Genomic DNA, 22,516 nt, shown 5'->3' with positions numbered 1-22,516 from the left:
TGACGTGAGAGGACTTTTTGAACAGAACCTAAAATTCTCCTTTTCCCTTATCTTCATATGTGGATTGTACAAATGTCCCATACATCTGCAATTAGACAAAACACAAAAGTGTGTGAAGTATTTTTGTTCTGGATAATATAAATAGATTATTGAATAGTTTGCACTAGAAATCACCTGACAAATATGCATGTATGCAATATTTTTGGTCGTATCCAAGGTAGTTATGTCCTCATCACGACTAGTTATTTGGTGATATTTCAGTCCTTCGGATTTTCCTTAATAAACTCCTCTCATATCAGATCTGGCCTTACCCAATCTCTTTTGAAATTTTCAGCATGTTTTAATCGTCCACTATGCATTGGAGTTTCTGAAGATTAGCAGCGTATATGCCCAAACCATCTCATATGATGTTGGATAAATTTCTCTTCAATTGATGCTACTCCAATTCTATCTCGTATATCAACATTCTGATCTTGATCCTTTATTGTGTGGCCGCACATCCATCTCAACATGTGCACCTCCGCTACACCCAATTGTTGAACATGTTACCTTTTAGTCGACCAACACTCAGCCATACAACATTGATCACCGTTCTATACAATCTGTTTTTTTGTTTTTGTGGCACTCTCTTATCACAGAGAGCGCCAGAATCTTGACGCCACTTCATCCACCCGACTTTGATTTGATGTCTCACATCTTTATCGATATCATCATCCTTCTTCAGCATTGACCCAAATATCAAAAGTTGTCCTCTGAGCTAACACCCATCCATCAAGGCTAACCTCCTCCTTCTCCTCGTGCCTAGCAGTACTGAAACTGCACCTCATGTACTCAGTATTAATTCTACTAAGCCTAAAACCATAACTATAACTTTCTATCAACCCTAGTCCGACTATCATCGATTAGCACCACATCATCCACAAAGAGCATACATACACCATGGGATATTTCCTTGTATATCTCGTGTGACCATATTCATCATCAAAGCAAAAAAGGCAAGGGCTAAAAGTTAACCCTTGGTGCGGTCTTATTTTAATTAGAAAGTCATCAGTGTTGCCAGCACTTATTTACACACTTGACACAATATTCTCGTACTTGTCCTTGATGAGAGTAATATACTTTATTGGGACTTTGTTTTTTTCCAAGGTCCACCACCTGACATTATGTGGTATCTTATCGTAGGACTTCTTCAAGTCAATGAACACCATATGCATGTCCTTCTTTTGCTTCATGTATCTCTTCGTAAGTTGTCGCACCAAAAAAATGGCTTCCATGGTCGAACACTTAGGCATGAAACCAAACTAATTTTTTGTCACACTTGTCATTCTTCTTAAATGGTGCTTAATGACTCTCTTCCATGGCTTCATTGAATGGCTTATCAGCTTAATTAACAATATAGCTTCATTGGATGGCTCATCGGCTTAATTTCATGGTAACAAGTACAAGTTTGAACATCTTCTTTGTTCTTGAAGATTAATACTAATATAATCAGCTTTTATTCTTCTAGTATCTCGTTTGCCAGAAAAATGAGTTTGAAAAGTTTAGTTAGCCATACTATGGCTATGTCTTCAAGGCCTCTGCACACCACAATGAGGATACAATGAGGCCCATCAGCTTGCCTTCTTTCAACCTTTATAAGCCATTATAACGCCGGAAAATGCCAACGAAGGCCGAGCTCCAGTGAGCTCGTTTACAATTTTTTTTGGAGCGTGAAAAATTCCAAATTTATTTTCTGAACACACATGCGCATGTATACTATGTATATGCAAAATTTCACGGTGTTATATGTTTACATGTGGCGTACAGGAAAAAGACAAATACATATTTTTAATGGGCCTTTTATTTTTGTTATTGGGCCAGAAATTTGTTATTTTTGTACAGTCTACAAATCACAACATTTTTCGAAGAAATTTAACACATTCTTGCGGAATACATATAAGTTTCCATGGTATTTTTTTCAGATTTTTTTGAAACTTTTAAATACGCTTTTTGACTTTTTCAAAATACCGAGCTCACTAGAGCTCGGCCTCCAAAAATCCGCACTCACTATAACGCCTGCTAATATCATTAAAAGAGTCGTCCAACTCAATGATATCATCAAAATAGTCATCCGACTCAATGGTAGCGCCCTCATTCTCTCCATTGAACAAATTGCCGAAGTACTACCGCCATTTATGTCTCCTCGTCCTTCACCAGGAGCTGATATCCTCCATCCTTGATGCATTTGACTTGTCATATAAGGCATATACTACTAAAAGCATTGTCTTAGCAAAACCTAATACCCTCAACACTCGGTAGCAGAATTCACACAAAAAAGGAACATTTCCTTCTTCAAGCATTGATGTTGGCAGTAATGAATAAATACATGGGGGATCTACAACAGGAAACACTTCTATACTCTAAATATATCTAAGCTTTTCCTTCATACCAGAGGAAAGCTTTGACAAGGCCTAAACATAAAATTGATCTGTGAGTGAGGCTACCAATAAACGTAAAATAGTGATCTGTGAGGAAGGCTACGAATAAATGTTGAATGGCTGCAGCAACCACAGTACAACCAGAGATCATGGATGCAGCCCGCAGGGATGTCAAATTCTGCTTCTTGACAGAACAAAAACGCTTAACTACACACATCCTTGATCAGTCATGGCTTGTGCAATGTTCAGGAAGGCCGATATGTTTGCACCATGCACCAAAGACCTGGAGAGAGAGTACTTGATCAGCTTCTAGAGTGAAAAGCCCGGTGTAGGCAAATGGACAAGATATCGCAAGGAAACTAACTCTGGGTTCTCTTTCAGGATTCCATATTCTTGAGCAGCTTTCATCGACCTGTCATATGTTTGCTTTACTGCTTCCTGTTTTAACCAAAAGAAGAAACTTAGTAGTGCTTCATATTACCACATATGGAAGGGTAGCCACCTCCTTCGACATAGGCATAGTGTCGATCTTATATGACTCTACGTTGCTGATATGTCGTTTTTTGGGGTCAATTTGTTAGTATTTGGCTGTGTGGATCTTAGTTATGCAGAGGCCGGGTGTTTCTCATCATGCTTTGTATCCACTTGATGCTACATTTTGAGTTAATAAATACGCCCTTTATTGAAAAATGGAAGGGTAGCCACCAACGGGCAGAAGCAGCGGCTTATACCTGTATTTTGTTCTCGAAATCCTCTACTGACCACTGCATTAAGCTGAACTCTGGATTCAGTTCAAGTTCACCGACTGCTACCTGTTTGTTATTCAAGAGAAACAAAAAACATGAACATGTTTGGGAATAGTGTGAGTCTAATGATTTACTGTCGGGAGCATATGTATGAGACGGGAATCCGTCTAAGTGGTTTTCATTATAGTAGTGTTTCAAATATACGTGCTCAGTGCAAAGTACATCAACCATACTTGGGAAAGTGCTGAGCTCCAAAATTTTGGAAAAGCCCATGAGAATCAGTCAAGATTCTGGTGTAGATTGAAATGAAGTTTTAACGGTTGGAGCACATACACTTAAAAATAGACCACAGTATCCTTTACAAATAAAAGTTAAGTTTTAATCTCCCTTAAAATTGTAAACTTTTCTAAGTGGGCTGTACTGAACCACACCTCATTCTTCTATGAATGGCAAGAACAAACAAAATGATTGGCAAGAACAAACAAAACAGTGAATTACCCCACCAGCAGCAGTTGCCTTTGCTGGAGCAACATGGACTTTTGCCTTTCTTAGGATATCAACTGCTTGACCAGTGCATGGCATGTTTGAACCTGCAATTAACAAACACAATTAATCTGCAAAGGATAAACACTGAGAAGGCAATCAAAAGACACAATTCAAGACATCATACATTCTATAAGAACACGGCAACCAGAGCTAATTATTGAAAGAGCCTCCCCCTGGTCAATTTCATTTTGTGATGCACAAGGGAATGCAATATCACACTGCTCACCCCATGGCTTAGCATCATTGATATATTTGGCACGTGGAAATGTTTTCAAGTATTCCCTGTTTGGTAAAATGGAAAGTGGCATCTCAAAAGCTCAACATTTACAAACTAAAATTACAGGAAAGGCAAATGCTTTTCGGAAAAAAATATGAAAGGCAAATACCCACTTGAGGCTCCTTTGTTGTGCCTTAATATTCCTTATAAGTGTATATTTCACATAATCAAACCCGTCTCCATCAAATAGATAGCCTTCTGAATCTGCAAGAATTGCGACACTCAGGTTCCATGGTCAGAACTGATATTGCTAATGCAAATGTACAACAACAATCTTCTGATGAAGATGGAGGTTTCCAGAGTTCAACCATTGGTTTGGTAAGAGATATTTCCTTAACAAAACCAACAGAAACCTTTAAAGTCCTGAAATCCATTATCATGAAGAAACCAACGCGAAGCACAAAAAACTATTGTAAGAATGTGTAACTACATGCCCCTCGAGAGTTACAGTTGACGCCCTTCGAAATCAGATATCAACCGTGTTCAATGGGAGGTAGTAATAATAATGTGAACCATGTGGGTCTTGGGGATATGCAAATACTTAAGAACAAATCACGATCGATTGACCAAATTCTGCGTGCCTCTCATGGCTGTTAAACACATATACATGTTACGTTGGTCTTCAGAGTTGGCGCACAGGAGACGTACAGGAGATAGACTAGGTTGTTAGACAAGTCATCCAATATCTTGTAAAACCTCTTATCTCTTTATCTCTTCCTCTCCAAGTTGTAATCTTCTCCAACAAACTTGTATGCGCTATTGTCAGGGAGGTGCGCCCCTGCAGCCTATAACACGTAACGCGCCCCCTCACATCGAGGGTAAGACGCTTTCGCCTATTCGCACATGGTAATCAGAGCCTCCTCTTCCAAACCCTAGCTGCTCCATAGTCCCAAGCCATGTCTTCCTCCAGCGCCCCCCAAACCAATCTCAGTGGCCAGGTCACGGAGAAACTCTCCCGGAGGAACTACGTCCTGTGGCGAACACAAGTTACGCCGCAGCTGAGGGGAGCTGGGCTCTTCGGCTACGTCGATGGAACTGTACGGAACCCACCCGCCTCCTCGTCACCAAGGACAAGGACGGCAAGGAGTCGTCCGAGCTCAACCCTCTCCATCCCATCTGGGTGAGGGAGGATCAGCAAGTGCTTGGCTACCTCCTCAACAATCTCTCCAAAGAAGTGCTGATCGCGGTGACCACGGTCACCACCGCGCGCGCCCTCCGGGTGGCGCTTGCAGGCATGTTTTCCTCTCAATCTTTTGAGTCGTGTCAACAATATTCGCACTGCCTTGATCAATGCACAGAAGGGCAACCAATCGGTTGCTGCATACTACGCTCATATGCGTGGTCTTGCCGATGAACTCGCGGCGGCCGGCAAGCCCATCCAGGACGATGAGCTCATCTCCTACCTGCTGCATGGGCTGGATATGGACTACCAGCCCCTCGTCTCCGCCCTCGACGCCCGCGTCACGCCGGTCTCCCTTGACGAGTTGTATGCCATGCTAAGCAACTTTGATCAGCGCGTTGCTCAGTTTCACAGCATCGGCGGCGGCTTCAAGTCCTCGGCCAACGCGGCCACTCGCGGGCGCGGCGGGTACTCACCTCGTCCTCGCGGTCCTCCTCGACACAAGGGCAAGCAAGGTGGTGGCCGCTCCAGCAACTCCGGCTCCCGCGGTGGACGCCCCAACTTCACCAACAACAGGGGCCGTCATGGCGGGGCGGCAACGGCGGCGGCTCGGGCAGATCACGACCTGATGCCGTGCGTTGCCAGGTCTGTGGCAAGCCTAGCCACACAGCCAAGGACTGCTGGTATCGCTTCGATGAAGACGAAGCCTCCTCTGATGAAGATGACAAGGTTGCTGCCGCCGCCGATGGATCCTATGGTGTCGATACCAACTGGTATCTTGACAGTGGCGCCACCAACCATCTCACGGGGGAGCTTGAGAAGGTGACCCTTCGTGAGAAATACCATGGAAAAGATCAAATCCACACGGCAAGTGGTGCAGGTATGAGGATAAGTCATATAGGTCATTCGGTTATACGTACCCCTTCTCGCAAGATTCATCTTAAAAAAAATTGCATGTTCCTAGTGCCAACAAAAATCTTCTCTCCGTTCATCGAACTACTATTGATAATCATGTGTTCATTGAATTCCATCCTTTCTTCTTTTTGATCAAGGATCAGGCCCCGAGGAAAGTTCTCTATCGAGGTAGATGTGTTCGAGGGCTTTACCCGTTGATTCCGGAGTTTAGAAGATCAAATAAACAAGCTTGTGGTGCTATCAAGCTTTCGTCCACACGATGGCACGATCGTTTAGGACATGCCTCTTTTCCTTAGTTGAACGTTTGCTTAGGAAAAATAAGCTCCCGTTTGTTGGTGAGCGAAATATTGAAACTATTTGTGATTCTTGCCAAAGAGCAAAATGTCATCAATTACCTTATCCCATATCAACTAGCGTTTCTACTCAACCTTTGCAATTGATATTTTCTGATGTTTGGGGTCCTGCCCCCACCTCTGTTGGTAGACACACATACTATGTTAGCTTCATTGATGACTATAGCAAATTTTCTTGGATTTATCTCCTCAAGAAAAGATCTGATGTTTTTCAAGTGTTCAAAAATTTCCAAGCACTTGTAGAACGCAAGTTTGACAGCAAAATTATTGATGTCCAATCCGACTTGGGGGGGGGGGGGGGGGGGGGGTATGAGAAGGTAAACTCCTCCTTTCAAACACTTGGCATATCTCATCATGTGTCATGCCCCCACGCTCACCAACAAAACGGATCTGCCAAACGCAAACATAGGCACATAGTTGAGGTTGGTCTAGCCCTTCTTGCCGGCGCTTCCATGCCCCTCAAGTTTTGGGACGAAGCTTTTCTCATGGCCGTTCACATTATCAACATGCTCCCTAGTCGAGTCATCAACAATGAAACACCCACCGAACGGCTCCTTTATGTCAAACCCGACTACACATCACTCCGCGTATTTGGGTGTGCCTGTTGGCCTAATCTCCGACCATACAACTCTTGCAAACTTATGTTTCGCTTGAAACAATGTGTTTTACTTGGGTATAGCTCTCAACACAAGGGGGTCAAATGCCTAGATGTCTCTACTGGTCAAGTTTGCATATCCCGTGATGTTGTGTTCGATGAAACTAAATTCCCTTTTGCTGGTCTACATCCAAATGCCGGCGCCTTACTTCGAAAAGAAATCCTTCTTCTACCTCCAAATCTAACCAGCTTTGATCATGGGGAGTATAACTCTAATGATTCTATTGTGACTAACCCTCACACCACTTTGCATGAGTTGTGTGATGATACAGGGAGCCATGCTGAAGAAAACGGAGTTGAAAACGGTGAAGAAAATCGCCCAACAGGGCCATATTTCATGTGCCAGGATTTGGGGAGCAAATCACTCTCGGGATCGATGCCCGCAGGCGCGGCAGACCTGACAGCAGGATCCGCCCCGGGATCACCGCTTGCAGATCGGTCGGGCTGATACTCTCTGGATTCCGCGCCCTCCGCTGCTTCCCCCGCACCCGACCGCGCGTCAGCAGGCGGCCCCGCCTACGCCACGCGGCAGCCAGCGGCTGGTGGCGACGGCCTGCACTCACCAAGGCCCACGGGCAGTCGTTTTCCCGTCCAGCCTGTCTGCTACAAGCGGCGGGATATGCGTCGGCCGACTGGCGTGGGCCCCACGCCTGGCACGCGCGAGGAATAGGCCCAATCATTGCCGCGTGATGAGCCTCGCCAGGCGGGATCTTCTGCGACGCGTGTGGCTCCGTCTCATGCCGCTGCTTCGTTCCCGCGCACAGAGGATCCAGCCTCTGTTCCGACGCGGCTGCCGCGGACCCTCGTGAATCCACCTCAGGATCGGCTACTGCAGCTCACACGGGATCTTCTGCGCTGGAGCCAACTACGTTACGACGCACTCGTCTCCAACAAGGGATAATACAACCCATAAATTATAAACGTATGACAAAATTTGGGATGATATGTTCCACAGGTGAACCAGGCGAGCCATATTCACTTGGAAGCCCTTGGTGATGAAAATTGGAAGAAAGCAATGAAAGAAGAGTACATGGCCCTAAAGAGAAACAACACATGGCACTTGGTTCCTTCACGGCAAGGTAAAAACCTCATTGATTGCAAGTGGGTATTTAGGATTAAGAGAAAATCCGATGGAACCATTGATTGTTACAAAGCAAGACTTGTAGCAAAAGGCTTTAAACAACGGTATGGCATAGACTATGAGGATACCTTTAGTCCAGTTGTAAAAGCTGCCACTATCCGTCTTGTTTTGTCCATTGTTGTTTCCAGGGGCTGGAGTCTCAGACAGCTAGACGTACAGAATGCGTTTTTGCATGGTGTTCTGGAAGAGGAAGTGTACATGAAACAACCTCCTGGGTTTGAAAACAAGAATGCACCTTCTCATGTATGCAAGCTTGACAAAGCTTTATATGGACTGAAACAGGCTCCTAGAGCATGGTACTCGCGGTTGAGTCACAAAATGCAAGCACTTGGCTTCATTCCTTCAAAGTCTGACACCTCCTTGTTCATTTACAACAAATGCAACACTCACATATTTGTTCTCATATATGTTGACGATATTATTGTCACAAGTTCATCTGATGAGGCTATCACAGGACTTTTAAAGGATCTCAGTGCAGAGTTCGCTCTCAGGGACCTTGGAGAATTGCATTACTTCCTAGGGATAGAAGTGAAGAAACATGAGGATGGACTTCATCTCTCCCAGGAAAAGTACGCAACAGATCTGGTAAAAAAGGCTGGTTTGCAAGGGAGTAAACCCTCACCTACTCCACTATCCAGTTCAGAAAAATTGTCCCTTACAGAAGGGCAGCCTTTGGGTCAAGATGACAGCACAAGATATAGGAGTCTGGTAGGTGCACTTCAATATTTGACTCTTACACGGCCTGATATCTCATTTGTTGTTAATAAGGTATGTCAGTTTCTTCATGCACCCACCACAGTTCACTGGACTGCTGCAAAGCGTATAGTTCGATATGTCAAGAATACTCTTAATATTGGTCTGAATTTCAGTAAGTTATCATCTACACTTTTGAGTGCTTTCTCAGATTCTGACTGGTAGGGTGCCTGGATGACAGGCGGTCCACTGGTGGCTTTGCGGTATTTTTTGGTCCAAATTTAATTTCATGGTGTGCAAGAAAACAGGCCACTGTCTCTCGCTCCAGCACAGAGGCAGAATACAAAGCATTGGCAAATGCTACACTGAGATCATATGGTGCAATCACTGCTAAAAGAACTTGGTGTAAAGAGTACTCAAGTTCCATGTTTATGGTGTGATAACCTGGGTGCTACATACTTGTCTGCTAATCCAGTGTTTCATGCTAGGACCAAACACATTGAGATTGATTTTCACTTTGTCAGGGAACGAGTGGCTCAGAAGAAACTTGATAGATGTTTTGTGCATTCCAAGGATCAGATAGCAGATGGATTCACAAAACCTTTACCCACAAGAAGCTTTGAAGACTTCAAACATAATCTCAACTTGATGAAGTTGTGATTAAGGGAGGGTGTTAAACACATATACATGTTACATTGGTCTTCAGAGTTGGCGCACAGGAGACGTACAGGAGATAGACTAGGTTGTTAGACAAGTCATTCAATATCTTGTAAAACCTCTTATCTCTTTATCTCTTCCTCTCCAAGTTGTAATCTTCTCCAACAAACTTGTATGCGCTATTGTCAGGGAGGTGCGCCCCTGCAGCCTATAACACGTAACGTGCCCCCTCACATCGAGGGTAAGACGCTTTCGCCTATTCGCACAATGGCGACAGACTTTTGATTATGCTCCTGACCACCGATGTACCTCACAATATTTCCTGTTTAAGTAATTCAACTTAAGCTTTAAATCTGCATACCTGAGACTGTAACAGGAATAGCTTCACACGACAGAAGCTTTTCCAAGACATGCATTGCTATCTTTCCTGAACCACTTATCACACATCTGCACAAATTACACACATAAGAAAGCTGCCAAATCAATAAATTACAATACCAGTAAAACAAATGGATCCCTGTCAACAACCTTAATCCTTTGAGCTCCTTATTCATATCAGCAAGTACAACACGTGCAAAAAATACCTGTGACAAGTTACACAATATTTGTTTTAGTAGGAAAAAATTGTCAGCACATGTGGCAAAAGCATTACTTTGTGAAAGAACTGTGCCACGTGAAAAGATAGCGACTAGTTGTGCTCATAAGAGGAGTTAAGATACCACTTTACCAGCCCGTATCCAGTAGCTTCTGTTCTAAAACTAGAACCAGACCAGAAGATCTTAGGCCCTGTAAAATTTCCCTGCATAAGAACAGCAATGAAATCTACAGAAAAGAGAAAAGATATTTGAACCAAAGAGCTGAAAGTAGAAACCGATCAAACAGTCTTCAAGTAGACTAAAGGGACTAGTAGAACCAAGAGACACGTTCAACATCAGGACAGGAACACCTTTTCTCAGAGAATGTAACGAGTAAAAATACACTACCACTTCAGGAACAAATTCTAAGTTAGACAACTATAATGACAATATATATTATCCAGTAGAGAACTATAAATTCAAAAGCAACTTTAAAAAGATGTCCCGGTATTCTAAATAGGGAAGGGCAATGCTTTAGATAAATTCTTAGTGAGTAACAACAGGAAGAACGACACCTAAAGGGGATCGGCATAAACATTGTTCTGGGTAACATGTATGGTACTATGGTGTACCTGAAAATGACCAGAAAGGCGTCTGTACTGCCCAAAAAGGAAACCCATTTCCCTTGGACCAACACCAACATCTTCAGCAGGAAAATCCTACGTCACAAACTGAAGCATGAATTTCTGCCACTTAACTAATTTAGAAATAAATGGCAAATTCTTAAAAAAATGCACGTAATACAATGCGAGGTACCTGATCAGGGCCCAAGTATCTATACAGCTCATCCATGAAACTTTGACAAAAGCGCATTACCTGGCATGGAAAAATATCCATATTTACATGCAGTAAATATTGTTGCCCAGAGGAAATAAAATACAACACGAATACCTCAATTTCACTTTTACCCTTTGGATCAAAATCGCTCCCTCCAGCAGCACCTCCAAGTTTATATAGTGACAGAGCATTCTTCAGAGTCTGCACAAAGGGAAATTGCTTAGAATGGTACATTGAATTCTCATGTAAGATTACAGGTTCGACGTCCACTGAAAACACCCTCTCGGTTTAGCGGTCACTTCTCAATCCCAATACGTACTAATAGATTACGAAGTCATCGTACAGCAGTGCAAGCACCCAAAATTTATATAACTTGACTCTATTTGCACACTATTAGACATTTATCTTCTCGTGGCAGAAGTAAACACAGTGCAAATTTCCACCATTTGCACATCCACGCAAACCCCATTGTACACACACAAAATAAAATGAAGACTTTCTTAGGAAACATGCCATTGGCTTTAGAATCTAGTATGAAATAAGGGGGAAAATTCATTACAATTTGCATCAAAGCTCACGTTATTTTGTAGTTCATTACTTGTATGTAGGTGCATTATATCATTTGTTACAATAACTGAATCAAAGGTAGTCTGATACAAAAACAGAAAAACAAATGGTACAAGAATGAAGAACAGGTTGTAGCAGGAGGTTGTTTACATGAAAAATGCATGTCGGACAAGTATGCTAATACCTGCTCAAAAGCTAAAAACTTTGCCACACTTAAGTTCATGGACGGGTGGAAACGGAGACCACCTCTGCATGGACCTAAAGCCTGACTGAACTGCACACGGAAACCTCGATTGACATGAGCTTCACCTCTGTCATCAACCCATGGCACTCTGAAGATAAAACATCTCTCAGGTTCTAATAAACGCTCCAATATCTGAACATATCTGAAAAATCAACATCAGAAACCATGTTATACTTGAGGAGATACTGTTCCTCAGGAAGGGGAGAGGAAGAGGGAGGGAGAGAGAGAGAGAGAGAGAGAGAGAGAGAGAGCTAACTGTGAGTTCTTCACCAAAACTGGTTCTATAGAATGAACCACCTCCTGTATAGACTGTATAAATTCAGCTTCATGAGGGTCCTTCTTGAAGAGAGATTCAAGTATTGAAGCTGCTGTTTTCGACAAAGCTGAAATGGGAAATGAAAATTAAGATAAGTACACCTTTTAAATTGTTTCAGTTTGATATAAAACGGAGCACGTCCAAAAAAAAAGCTTCCAAAATTTGGAATACATAGTTACTAACTGTTTAGTGGAAGACTAGATTACTGGAACTTGGACCTATCTATTTATTTGCTTATGCTATGTTTCATTTCCTCCAATCTAACACGAAAGCACTGCCAACTGTGTACCGTTGGCATCGGATCATCAAACAAACAAATATTAAAAGTTCTTACGAAGTTACTATGACTACACCTAAACATATTATAAACATTATGGCAAAAAACTAGAAACCAAAAGGCAAAAATCAAACTACTTGTTAATAAGCACGAACTTGGTAATACATTTCCTAATCCCCTGAAATATCGACAAGCAAACCCACAGCATAATCGCAGGAGGTCAGGCAACACCACCAACCTTTGACATAAACCGGCCTCTCTATCTCAGGAGTTTGCACCTTCTCCTTGGAGGCTGACTGCAGTCGGAGCGCCTCCTTATGCAGCAAGCTATTGTTGTGCTCCTCTAGCGCACTCATCTGCATGTTCTTGCTCCCCTCGTTCCCATAGGGGTTCCGGCGATGCTTGCGGCCATACTCCTTGCAGACGGTGCAGAAGATTCTGCTGGTGTTGTCGTGCACGGCCACATAGGCCCACTTGTATGTGTCCGCCCACTCATCCCGCCATTTCTTGACCACCTTCTTCTTCTTCTTCTTGGTATGCGCCGACAGCCTCAGCATCCCTGCCCGTTCCTCTGCTTGCGGTGGCGTGGGCTGCGGTTGGCCGTCCACTGCGCCAGGCTGCGAGCACGGGATGAGGAAGCTCTTGTGGTCATCGGCAGGGACAACGGGGTCTTGAGGGTGATGGCAGGTCACGCCCTCGAGTGCGGCGCCCGAGAAAGTGGGATCTTCACACTGGTCGATCTCGAGGTCGATCTCCTCACCGATGCCGCGCACCGACAGGTGGTGCTGCTGGTGTCGCTGGTGCTGCCGTAGCAGGTTGATCTCGTCCATGGACGAGTTCATGCGTACACGCGGTGCGACATGCGGAGCAGCGCACGGGAGGGGACTCGATTCGCCGCTCGCACCAGCCAGCGCCGAGTAAATCCGGCTCTGTTAGGCGCGGCCAAATGGGGGATTTGGCTCTAGGGTTTGAGGAATTGGGCACCGCGGAGCCGGCGCCGCCGGTGGCTGAGATCGAGGAATGTGTCGACCTGGCGCGCAGAGAACGGGGGCAAGGAGGGGTTTCGGCGGCGGCGAGACGGTGTTCTGTGAGGGCGAGGAAACACTGCCGCGGCCCGCGGTGGCCGCTGCTTGGTCGTTCAGGCGATCAGTTCGTAGTTTCGTCGACCGTAAGTTCTTAAATTCGTGTTCCCGTTTGAGGCTGTTCTTAACGAATTTTGTCAGATTCATCGTGCACGATCGATCGTTTGAAATTTCCTTTGACCAGTAGCCTAATCTCGCAGTTCCTCACAACATTCGGGTTTAAAGTTTTTGGTTTCGACGATCGTAGCTTCATCTCTCTTTAAGCAGCAGTATAACGCCCTCGATGCGGCTATATCTCCTACATGTCGAATCACGACTTAGAGGCATAACCGCATTGAAAGCATGTCGCAAGCAAGGCAATCTTCACAATATCCCATGTAATATAGATAATAAAAGGGGAAGGTACATAGTTGGCTTACACTCGCCACGTCAATCAAAGTACATAAATAGCATTACATCATCCAAACACTCATGGCCCGGCTACGGTGCCAAAATAAAAGATCAACCCAACATGCGACATGGTCCCGATCGCCCCAACTGGGCACCACTACTGATCATCAGGGAAAGACACATAGTAACGGCGTGAGTCCTCGTCGAACTCCCACTTAAGATCAAACGCGTCATCTGGAACGGAGTCATCAGGCCCTGCATCTGGTTTGGAAGTAATCTGTGAGCCACAGGGACTCAGCAATCTCGCACCCTCGCGATCAAGACTATTTAAGCTTATAGGTAAGACAAGGTAATATGTGTGGAGCTGCAGCAAGCGACTAGCATATATGGTGGCTATCCTGTTCGCAAAAGAGAGCGAGAAGAGAAGGCAAAGCGCGAACGAATAACTAGAGAACAACCTGCGGCAAGCATTACTCCAACACCGTGTTCACTTCCCGGACTCCGCCGAGAAGAGACCATCACGGTAACTCACACAGTTGATTCATTTTAATTAAGTTAAGGTTCAAGTTATCTACAACCGGACATTAACAAATTCCCATCTGCCCATAACCGCGGGCACGGCTTTCGAAAGTTCAAATCCCTGCAGGGGAGTCCCAACTTAGCCCATGACAAGCTCTCACGGTCAACGAAGGAATATACCTTCTCCCGAGACTTTCCGATCAGACTCGGTATCCCGGTTCTACAAGACACTTCAACAAGTTAAAACAAATCCAGCAACACCGCCCGAATGTGCCGACAAATCCCGATAGAAGCTGCACATATCTCGTTCTCAGGGCACACTCAGATGAGCGCTCCATACAACTAAAACCAAACCTCGAGTTTCCCCGAGGGGGCGCTGCCAGGACTCTAGTTCGGACCAACACTCAGAGGAGCACTGGCCCGGGGGGGGGTTTAAATAAGATGACCCTCGGGCTCCAGAAACCCAAGGAAAAAAGAGGCTAGGTGGCAAATGGTAAAACCAAGGTTGGGCATTGCTGGAGAAGCTTTATTCAAGGCGAACTATCAAGGGGTTCCCATTATCACCCCACCGCGTAAGGAACGCAAAATTCAGGAACATAACACCGATATGACGGAAACTAAGGCGGCAAGAGTGGAACAAAACACTAGGCGAGAGGCCGAGCCTTCCACCCTTTACCAAGTATATAGATGCATTAAGATAACAAGATAATATAATGATATCCCAACAAATAAATAATGTTCCAACAAGGAACGGTCTCCAATCTTCACCTGCAACTAGCAACGCTATAAGAGGGGCTGAGCAAAGCGGTAACATAGTCAATCAACAGTTTGCTAGGACATGGTGGGTTAGAGGTTTGACATGGCTATTTGGGAGGCATGATAAGCAAGTGGTAGGCATCGTAACATAGGCATAGCAAAAGAGCGAGCATCTAGCAAAGCAAAGATAGTAGTGATTTCGAGGGTATGATCATCTTGCCTGCAAAGTTGTCAGAATTGACTAGATCCTCGAAAGCAAACTCAACGGGCTCCTCGTTAGCGAACTCGTCTCCCGGCTCTACCCAAGCAAGAGAAACAAGCAACAAGAACACAATCAACCACGTGCAAACTCAAACAACATGATGCAAACATGGTATGCTATGCGGGATGCGATATGTGATGCATATGCAAGATTTGACAAGGAATGAAAGAACCTGGCCTCAACTTGGAAATCCAAGTGTGCCACTGGAAAGGTGAGATGATCTCGTTTGAAAACGATATAAAGATCACCGGAATCGGAGACACGGTTTAGAAATGGCAAGCAATTCAAATATGGCACCGGTCTGCGATATACAGCAAGTAGCCATCTAAATGCCACAAGTTAAACATGCTACAACACCCAAACATGGCATCAAAAAACATGTCAGGGATCCATTCATGATGCTTAATAAAAGATGAACACTGAGCTACGGCCAATTCATCCAATAACAGGTTCAAACAAGCATGGCAAAAGAGCAATTGACAAACAGATTTCAGACTTCGTGAAATTAACACTTGTCTGGAATTTCAGATCAGGTAGCACACTATGGAGTATGAAAACTATATGCTACAGGAACTAAACATGGCAAAGTAAAGCATGGCATGGAGCTACTCAAAGAGCTTAACAAAAGTCCCTTAGTGACCTTGAGCCAAAAGGGATCAGAAAATACAATTGCAAGCATGTGAACATGGCAAAAACATAATCAGTTCTCAGACTTAGTGAAAAACTGGAGCATGCAAATCAGATATCAAGTAGGCATGTTTACGAGCTCGATGCACTCACTACAGAGCATGTCATGACAATCTAAGCATACACCCCTCAAGAATACATATAATACAAGCTAGACATGGCAATAACAACAATATAGCATGCACGGATCAACTACAACATCCTCGGGAAAATCGCTAACAAGTAGACAATCTGCCCAGATTCACGAAATAGCAAAAGTAGAGCTCGATTGACTCAAGCTAGGGTGCTCCATAATTGCAAACAAAGATATGGATGGATAGAGCACTACAAGATTAACAAATCATCCTTACTGATCATCCTCAAAAGAGGCATGGATCACTAGGAAACAACATGAACATATGGCATATTGATAAAAACAGATCAAGGACTTAGTGGAATTGCTAAGTCCCTGAAATCAGCATTAACGGATGCACCACTTTGCAAGCTTGTTCTAGTCACCACACACATCGCAAAAATACATGGATTGCACCTCTAGAAAGATGGCAAAGCATATAACAAAACATATGTAGAGCTCAGGCGCATATCATGCACACAATAATCATGGCAAAAATGACAAATAGCTATTTGGAGCAGCAGATCTGACAATTATCCCAAATAGCACTCTTCCAATAGCATTTTGGGCATCAAGATGAACTCAAATGAAAATGATGCACTGAGATGAAATGATGTACTCTCTGAGATGAACATTTTGATATGCTATATGCCCAAAACGGATCTACGGATGCAAAGTTATGGCACGACGAACATAGCAAAATAGTTAGGGTTTGAGGCAAAAAGTCAACCGAGATATTTTCAGATCTGGGATTTGCACGCAATCCGGGGTTCGTCCTCCAGCTCGTCGGAGAGGGAGTTGGACGCCGGAGGAGGAGGGACGTCGAGGAGGCGATGGCGGGCGCGGAAGCCGAGGGCGGCGAGCGACGGATCCGGCGCGGCGACGGAGCTGCAGGCGCCGTGGTGGGGCGAGGACGGTCGGGTCGGGCGGCGGCTTGGCGACGGCGGCGCAGGCCACCGAAGCTGGTCCCTCGCCGGGGCTGGAGGCAACGGGCGGCGGGGCGCTGCGGAGGCGGCGGCCCGGATCGGCATGGGGAGAGGGCCGGCGTTGGGCCTGCGGGCCCGCGTCGGTGGGAGGCGGCGAAGAGGTCCCCCCGGGACACGTGGCGGCGAGTGATAGGTCGGCGGCGGCGGCGGACAACGTTCGTGTAACGCCCCAAGACCGATGTGCCAGGTGTCCTCCAGTTATTCGCTGTTGTTTCCTTGTCTTTGCTTGCGTGTCATGCATTTCTTATCATGTCATCATGTGCATTGCATCATCATGTTTAAAACTTGCATTCGTCCGGGTTCTCCTTGTTCCTTCCGTTGTCCGTTCTGAGCCCAGACACACTTGCACGCGCCCGAGGCATGTCCGAAATAGTATTTTATAAGTGGCCGGGAAATGTTCTCAGAGTGGGGTGAAAGTTGGCATGCGGTGTTGTTTTGTTGTTAGTAGGTCGCCTGCCAAGTTTCATCGCATTCGGAGCTCGTTTGATAGCCTAACCGTTAAATATAGCGGCAATAGTAGCCGGTTTAACGTCGGACGTTTTCGGTCTCTGGAAACAGTCGCCGGGCCTCCCTCTCTTCTCTTCTCTCAGCTCGCGACCGTCTACACAGCTCACCACCTACCGCCAGGCCCAACCCAACCTCTCTCGTCAGCTCGCGGACCTCCCCTCGCACGCGTCCGAAAGTTGTCCCGAACCCGACCCGGAGTGTCGCCACCATTGGATCCAGATCATCCCCAAACGTCTACAAAACATCTTCGTTTTGTTTATTGGACTCCCTAGCTTATTTTTCCCGACCGTCCAATTACGATCGGAGGGATTCAGGCGACCCTACCCAAATCCACTCGGGGTATATATTCGGATCAAACCCTAGTCCAATCCATCCATCCCCTCCCCGTCGCCGCCGGCTGCATTGAGTAGCAGCAACGAGCAGGTCGGCTCGCGTTGACCAAGCGAGGCAAGCGCCAGGCCCAGCCTGCTTCTTTGCCGGCCCAGCGCACTCCTCCTCACCCAGCCAGCCTTCTTCCACTGAACCGGGCCAAAGCCCATGGGTGAGGCCTCCCCAGTGCCTCCTTTTTTTATTGCTGTTTGGGCTAGACAGATTCGGCCTGAGACACGTTTTTTTTTCGCTGAACGTTTTTTCTATTTAACCAGTGCACTGCATATTTACAGAACTGCCCCTATGTTAAACTGCTAATAACTTTTGAACCATGCATCCAAATAAAACATGTCATATATGTATCACGACTAGATTTTCATCTAGTTTAACAATACCCAACTTTCAATCATGTTTGACATGTTTAAAATGATGGTTGCTTTATTTTGCTCTTTTAACATGTTAAAATACTTTAAATCATAACTATTTAACCGTAGCTCCGAATTAAATAAACTTTGTATGTAAATGGGGTAGAATTTTGCCTAGTTTATCATGGTGCACTTGCTTTGCATGTTTAACAACTATAAAATTTGGTTTAGGGCAGAACAGTACCAAACCTAATACATGCACATGAGGAGTTTCCAGAATTGTTGTTTGTTGCTTCCGGCCTCATTTAAACTTGACTAGATAGGTAGTTTTACTTTGCTTCACACTCTTGCCATGTTTTACAACATTTAATATTGTTGGGTACATAAACGAGAGAGAACTAAATAAGTCATGTGGTGTTTCGCAAATATGCAACGGAGTTGCATATTGAGCTCCACTTAATTTGTAGTATTGTTTGTTGCACTTTGTCATGCCATGCCTCATTAAACCGGACATGCAACATACTTGATTGTGCATCATGCTATGTTGATGTGTTGGTTGTTTACTATGTCGTTTGCTCCTTTCCGGAGTTGCTTCTTCGGATTGGTTTCGATATCGTCGTGTGTGTGAGGGACCGTTCGACTACGTCTGTTTATCTTCTTCATGGACTCGTTCTTCTTCCTTGCGGGATCTCAGGCAAGATGATCATACCCTCGAAATCACTACTATCTTTGCTTTGCTAGATGCTCGCTCTTTTACTATGCCAATGCTACGATGCCTACCATTTGCTTTCAAGCCTCCCAAAATTGCCATGTCAAACCTCTAACCCACCATGTCCTAGCAAACTGTTGATTGGCTATGTTACCGCTTTGCTCAGCCCCTCTTATAGCGTTGTTAGTTGCAGGTGAAGATTGAAGTTTGTTCCTTGTTGGAACATGGAGATGTCGTTCCTTGTTGGGACATGTTTACTTGTTGGGATATCACTATATATCTTATTTAATTAATGCATCTATATACTTGGTAAAGGGTGGAAGGCTCGGCCTTATGCCTGGTGTTTTGTTCCACTCTTGCCGCCCTAGTTTCCGTCATATCGGTGTTATGTTCCCGGATTTTGCGTCCCTTACGCGGTTGGGCTATAATGGGAACCCCTTGACAGTTCGCCTTAAGTAAAGCTCTTCCAGCAATGCCCAACATTGGTTTTACCATTCGCCACCTAGCCTTTTCTTTCCCTTGGGTTCTGCAGACTCAAGGGTCATCTTTATTTTAACCCCCCCTGGGCCAGTGCTCCTCTGAGTGTTGGTCCGACCGAGTAGACTGCGGGGCCACCTCGGGGCAACTTGAGGGTTGGTTTTACTCGTAGGATGTCTCATCTGAGTGTGCCCTGAGAAAGAGATATGTGCAGCTCCTATCGGGATTTGTCGGCACATTCGGGCGGTGTTGCTGGTTTAGTTTTACCCCGTCGAAATGTCTTGTTGTACCGGGATACCGAGTCTGATCGGAAAGTCTCGGGAGAAGGTATATTCCTTCGTTGACCGTGAGAGCTTGTCATGGGCTAAGTTGGGACTCCCCTGCAAGGATTGAACTTTCGAAAGATGTGCCCGCGGTTATGGGCAGATGGGAATTTGTTAATGTCCGGTTGTAGATAACTTGAACCTTAACTTAATTAAAATGAATGAACTGAGTGTGTTACCGTGATGGCCTCTTCTCGGCGGAGTCCGGGAAGTGGACACGGTGTTGGAGTAATGTTTGCGCAGGTTGCTCTCTAGATTCTCGCTCGCGCTTTGCCCCCTCTTCTCGCTCTCTTTTGCGGATAAGTTAGCCACCATACTTGTTAGTCGCTTGCTGCAGCTCCACTCATATTTTACCTTGCCTTACCTATAAGCTTGAATAGTCTTGATCGCGAGGGTGCGAGATTGCTGAGTCCCTGTGGCTCATAGATTACTATTACACCAGATGCAGGGCCTGATGATTCCGCTCCAGGAGACGCGTATGAGCTCAAGTGGGAGTTCGACGAAGATTCTCAACGATACTATGTTTCCTTTCCCGATGATCAGTAGTGGTGCCCAGTTGGGGGTGATTGGGACCGTTGTCGCATGTTGGGTTCTCTTTATTTTGGCGCCGTAGACGGGCCATGAGTGTTTGGATGATGTAATGTTATTTATGTACTTGATTGACGTGGCGAGTGTAAGCCAACTATGTTATCTCCCTTTTTATTATCATATTACATGGGATGTTGTGAAGATTGCCTAACTTGCGACATATGCCTTCAATGCGATTATGTCTCTAAGTCATGCCTCGACACGTGGGAGCTATAGTCGCATCGAGGGCGTTACAGTCCGGCCGTCCGGATTTTTGTCCGGCGGCTGGAGGAGGAGGGGGACTAGGGTTTAACCCGTGATTTCGAAAGGGGGAGATATATATAGGCATAGAGGGAGCTAGGAGAGTCCAAATGAGGTGCGGTTTTCGGCCACGCGATCGTGATCGAACGCTCTAGATGATGGAGAGGGTTTTGGTGGGTTTTGGGCCAAATTGGAGGGGTGTTGGGCTGCAACACACACGAGGCCTTTTCGGTCCCTCGGTTAACCGTTGGAGCATCAAACGAAGTCCAAATGGTACGAATCTTGACAGGCGGTCTACCGGTAGTAAACCAAGGCCGCTTGGCAAGTCTTGGTCCAATCCGGAAATGTTTAATCCCCACACACGAAAGAAAGGTAGAAATGACCACCGGAGGAGAACAGAGCGCCGGAATGCAAAACGGACAATGGGGAAAATGCTCAAATGCATGAGACGAAAACGTATGCAAATGCAATGCACATGATGACATGATATGAGATGCATGACAACGATAACAACACACGGAGACAAAAACCCGAACCCAAGAAAATAAAATAACTTAACGTTGGAAACGGCAAGAGTTGGATTACATATTAGGTAAATCATATCCGGGGTGTTACAAGCAGTCTACTGCACTGACGCCGCCATGTCGAGTTCCTCTGTCCTCTGCTCAGAGCCCTCCTATTCGTCTCTCTCAACACCGAAGCCCTTCCCCTTGATCTCCTTGCCCACGTCCTACTACACTAGAGTCGTTTCCAGCGTCGCTCATCTCGGCCTACTCTCTGTCATCCTCCTACTGCACTGACGCTGCAATGGTGTGCACACTGCTTTCTTGTGTCCTCTGCCTCCGTGCACACTGAAGTTCGCCGCGCCGCCGACAGGGTCGATCATCTTGGCCTCCTCTCTCTCGCCCTACTACACCGGAGTCATTTCCGGTGTCGATCATCTCGGCCTCCTCTCTCGTCCACTACACTGACGATACCATGGCACGGGCACTGCATTCTCCTCCTCCTCTATCGACTGTCTTTGCGCGAGCACCGCAACTAGTTCACCGATGGTGTCGCTCGCCATGCCACCGACGGGGTCGCTCATCCACGACTCCATGCTCGTCATGTCGGACACGGCGCCACGACCACTATCCACCGCAGTCGCCATGGTCTGGCGTACACTGCATTTCTTCTCCCACTTCCTCTGCTATCTCTTAACCATGTGTGCTAAGTGCAAGTGCTAGCTCTTAATCATACCCCATGCGGGCAACCAAACAGCGTGTAGTTGCATGCGCCGAGACAATGCAGGCAACCAAACAACATGCCAAAGTTGATCTCCTAATCCAGGCAGTCCATATGCAGGCAACCAAACAACTCGCAGATGTCGCATATGAGGCTGTTTTTCTAGAGCCAGGCCAAGTGGAGATGTGTATGCAACGCTGGTACTGTACGCGACGGCAACCAAACACGCCCTAGGATGAGCCATGACGCGCCATCATCGTCTCTCTCTCTCTCTAAAATTGGACAAACTTGGTTTTAGTAGACTATGGGGAAGCCATCGTGCTAAGGCCCCAAAGGACCAGGGGACCAGAACAAAAACCGTTGTTGTTGAATAGAACTAGAAAAGTGTAGATCGAAATGATCGAACTTGTAAACACATTAAAGCAGACAAACAAATATATGATCCAAGTAGATCCACCAAAAACAAACACCAATCGAATCATGCGAGATCCGTAAGAGACACACCCCCACCAGCCCTCGACGACGCTGGACGCACCGCTGGGACGGGAGCTAGGTGGGGAGAACATTATTCCATTTTCAAGGAG

The 22,516-nt window shown here is 45.6% G+C and overlaps 1 protein-coding gene and 1 pseudogene across 4 annotated transcripts; one reads left to right on the top strand and one right to left on the bottom strand.

Annotated features, from left to right (window-relative positions):
• Positions 1-2,303: 2,303 nt before the first annotated feature.
• On the bottom strand, positions 2,304-13,491 carry LOC123061287 (NADP-specific glutamate dehydrogenase). Of its 4 annotated transcripts, none has more exons than XR_006428855.1 (15): positions 12,575-13,491; positions 12,000-12,126; positions 11,684-11,885; positions 11,047-11,133; positions 10,912-10,971; positions 10,728-10,814; positions 10,248-10,319; positions 10,049-10,104; positions 9,882-9,967; positions 4,100-4,190; positions 3,936-3,991; positions 3,667-3,753; positions 3,149-3,229; positions 2,782-2,855; positions 2,304-2,700 (listed from the first exon to the last, which is right to left on the bottom strand). XR_006428855.1 is itself a non-coding variant. In XM_044484342.1 (15 exons), the coding sequence occupies exons 1-15, from the start codon at positions 13,176-13,178 to the stop codon at positions 2,625-2,627; spliced, it is 1,851 nt and encodes a 616-aa protein (XP_044340277.1). In that variant the 5' UTR covers positions 13,179-13,490; the 3' UTR covers positions 2,304-2,624. The 4 variants fall into 4 exon arrangements, 2 of the variants coding, with proteins under 2 accessions (XP_044340277.1, XP_044340276.1); XR_006428854.1 differs by having other exon boundaries at positions 3,834-3,991; positions 12,575-13,490; XM_044484342.1 differs by having other exon boundaries at positions 3,662-3,753; positions 12,575-13,490.
• LOC123063885 (uncharacterized) lies at positions 5,360-5,498 on the top strand (annotated as a pseudogene).
• Positions 13,492-22,516: the final 9,025 nt, after the last annotated feature.

Source organism: Triticum aestivum, chromosome 3A, assembly GCF_018294505.1.
Source record: "Triticum aestivum cultivar Chinese Spring chromosome 3A, IWGSC CS RefSeq v2.1, whole genome shotgun sequence".
Taxonomy (NCBI): domain Eukaryota; kingdom Viridiplantae; phylum Streptophyta; class Magnoliopsida; order Poales; family Poaceae; genus Triticum; species Triticum aestivum.
The sequence above is the reverse complement of the archived record's forward strand: the minus strand, read 5'-3'. Positions and strand labels throughout refer to the sequence as shown.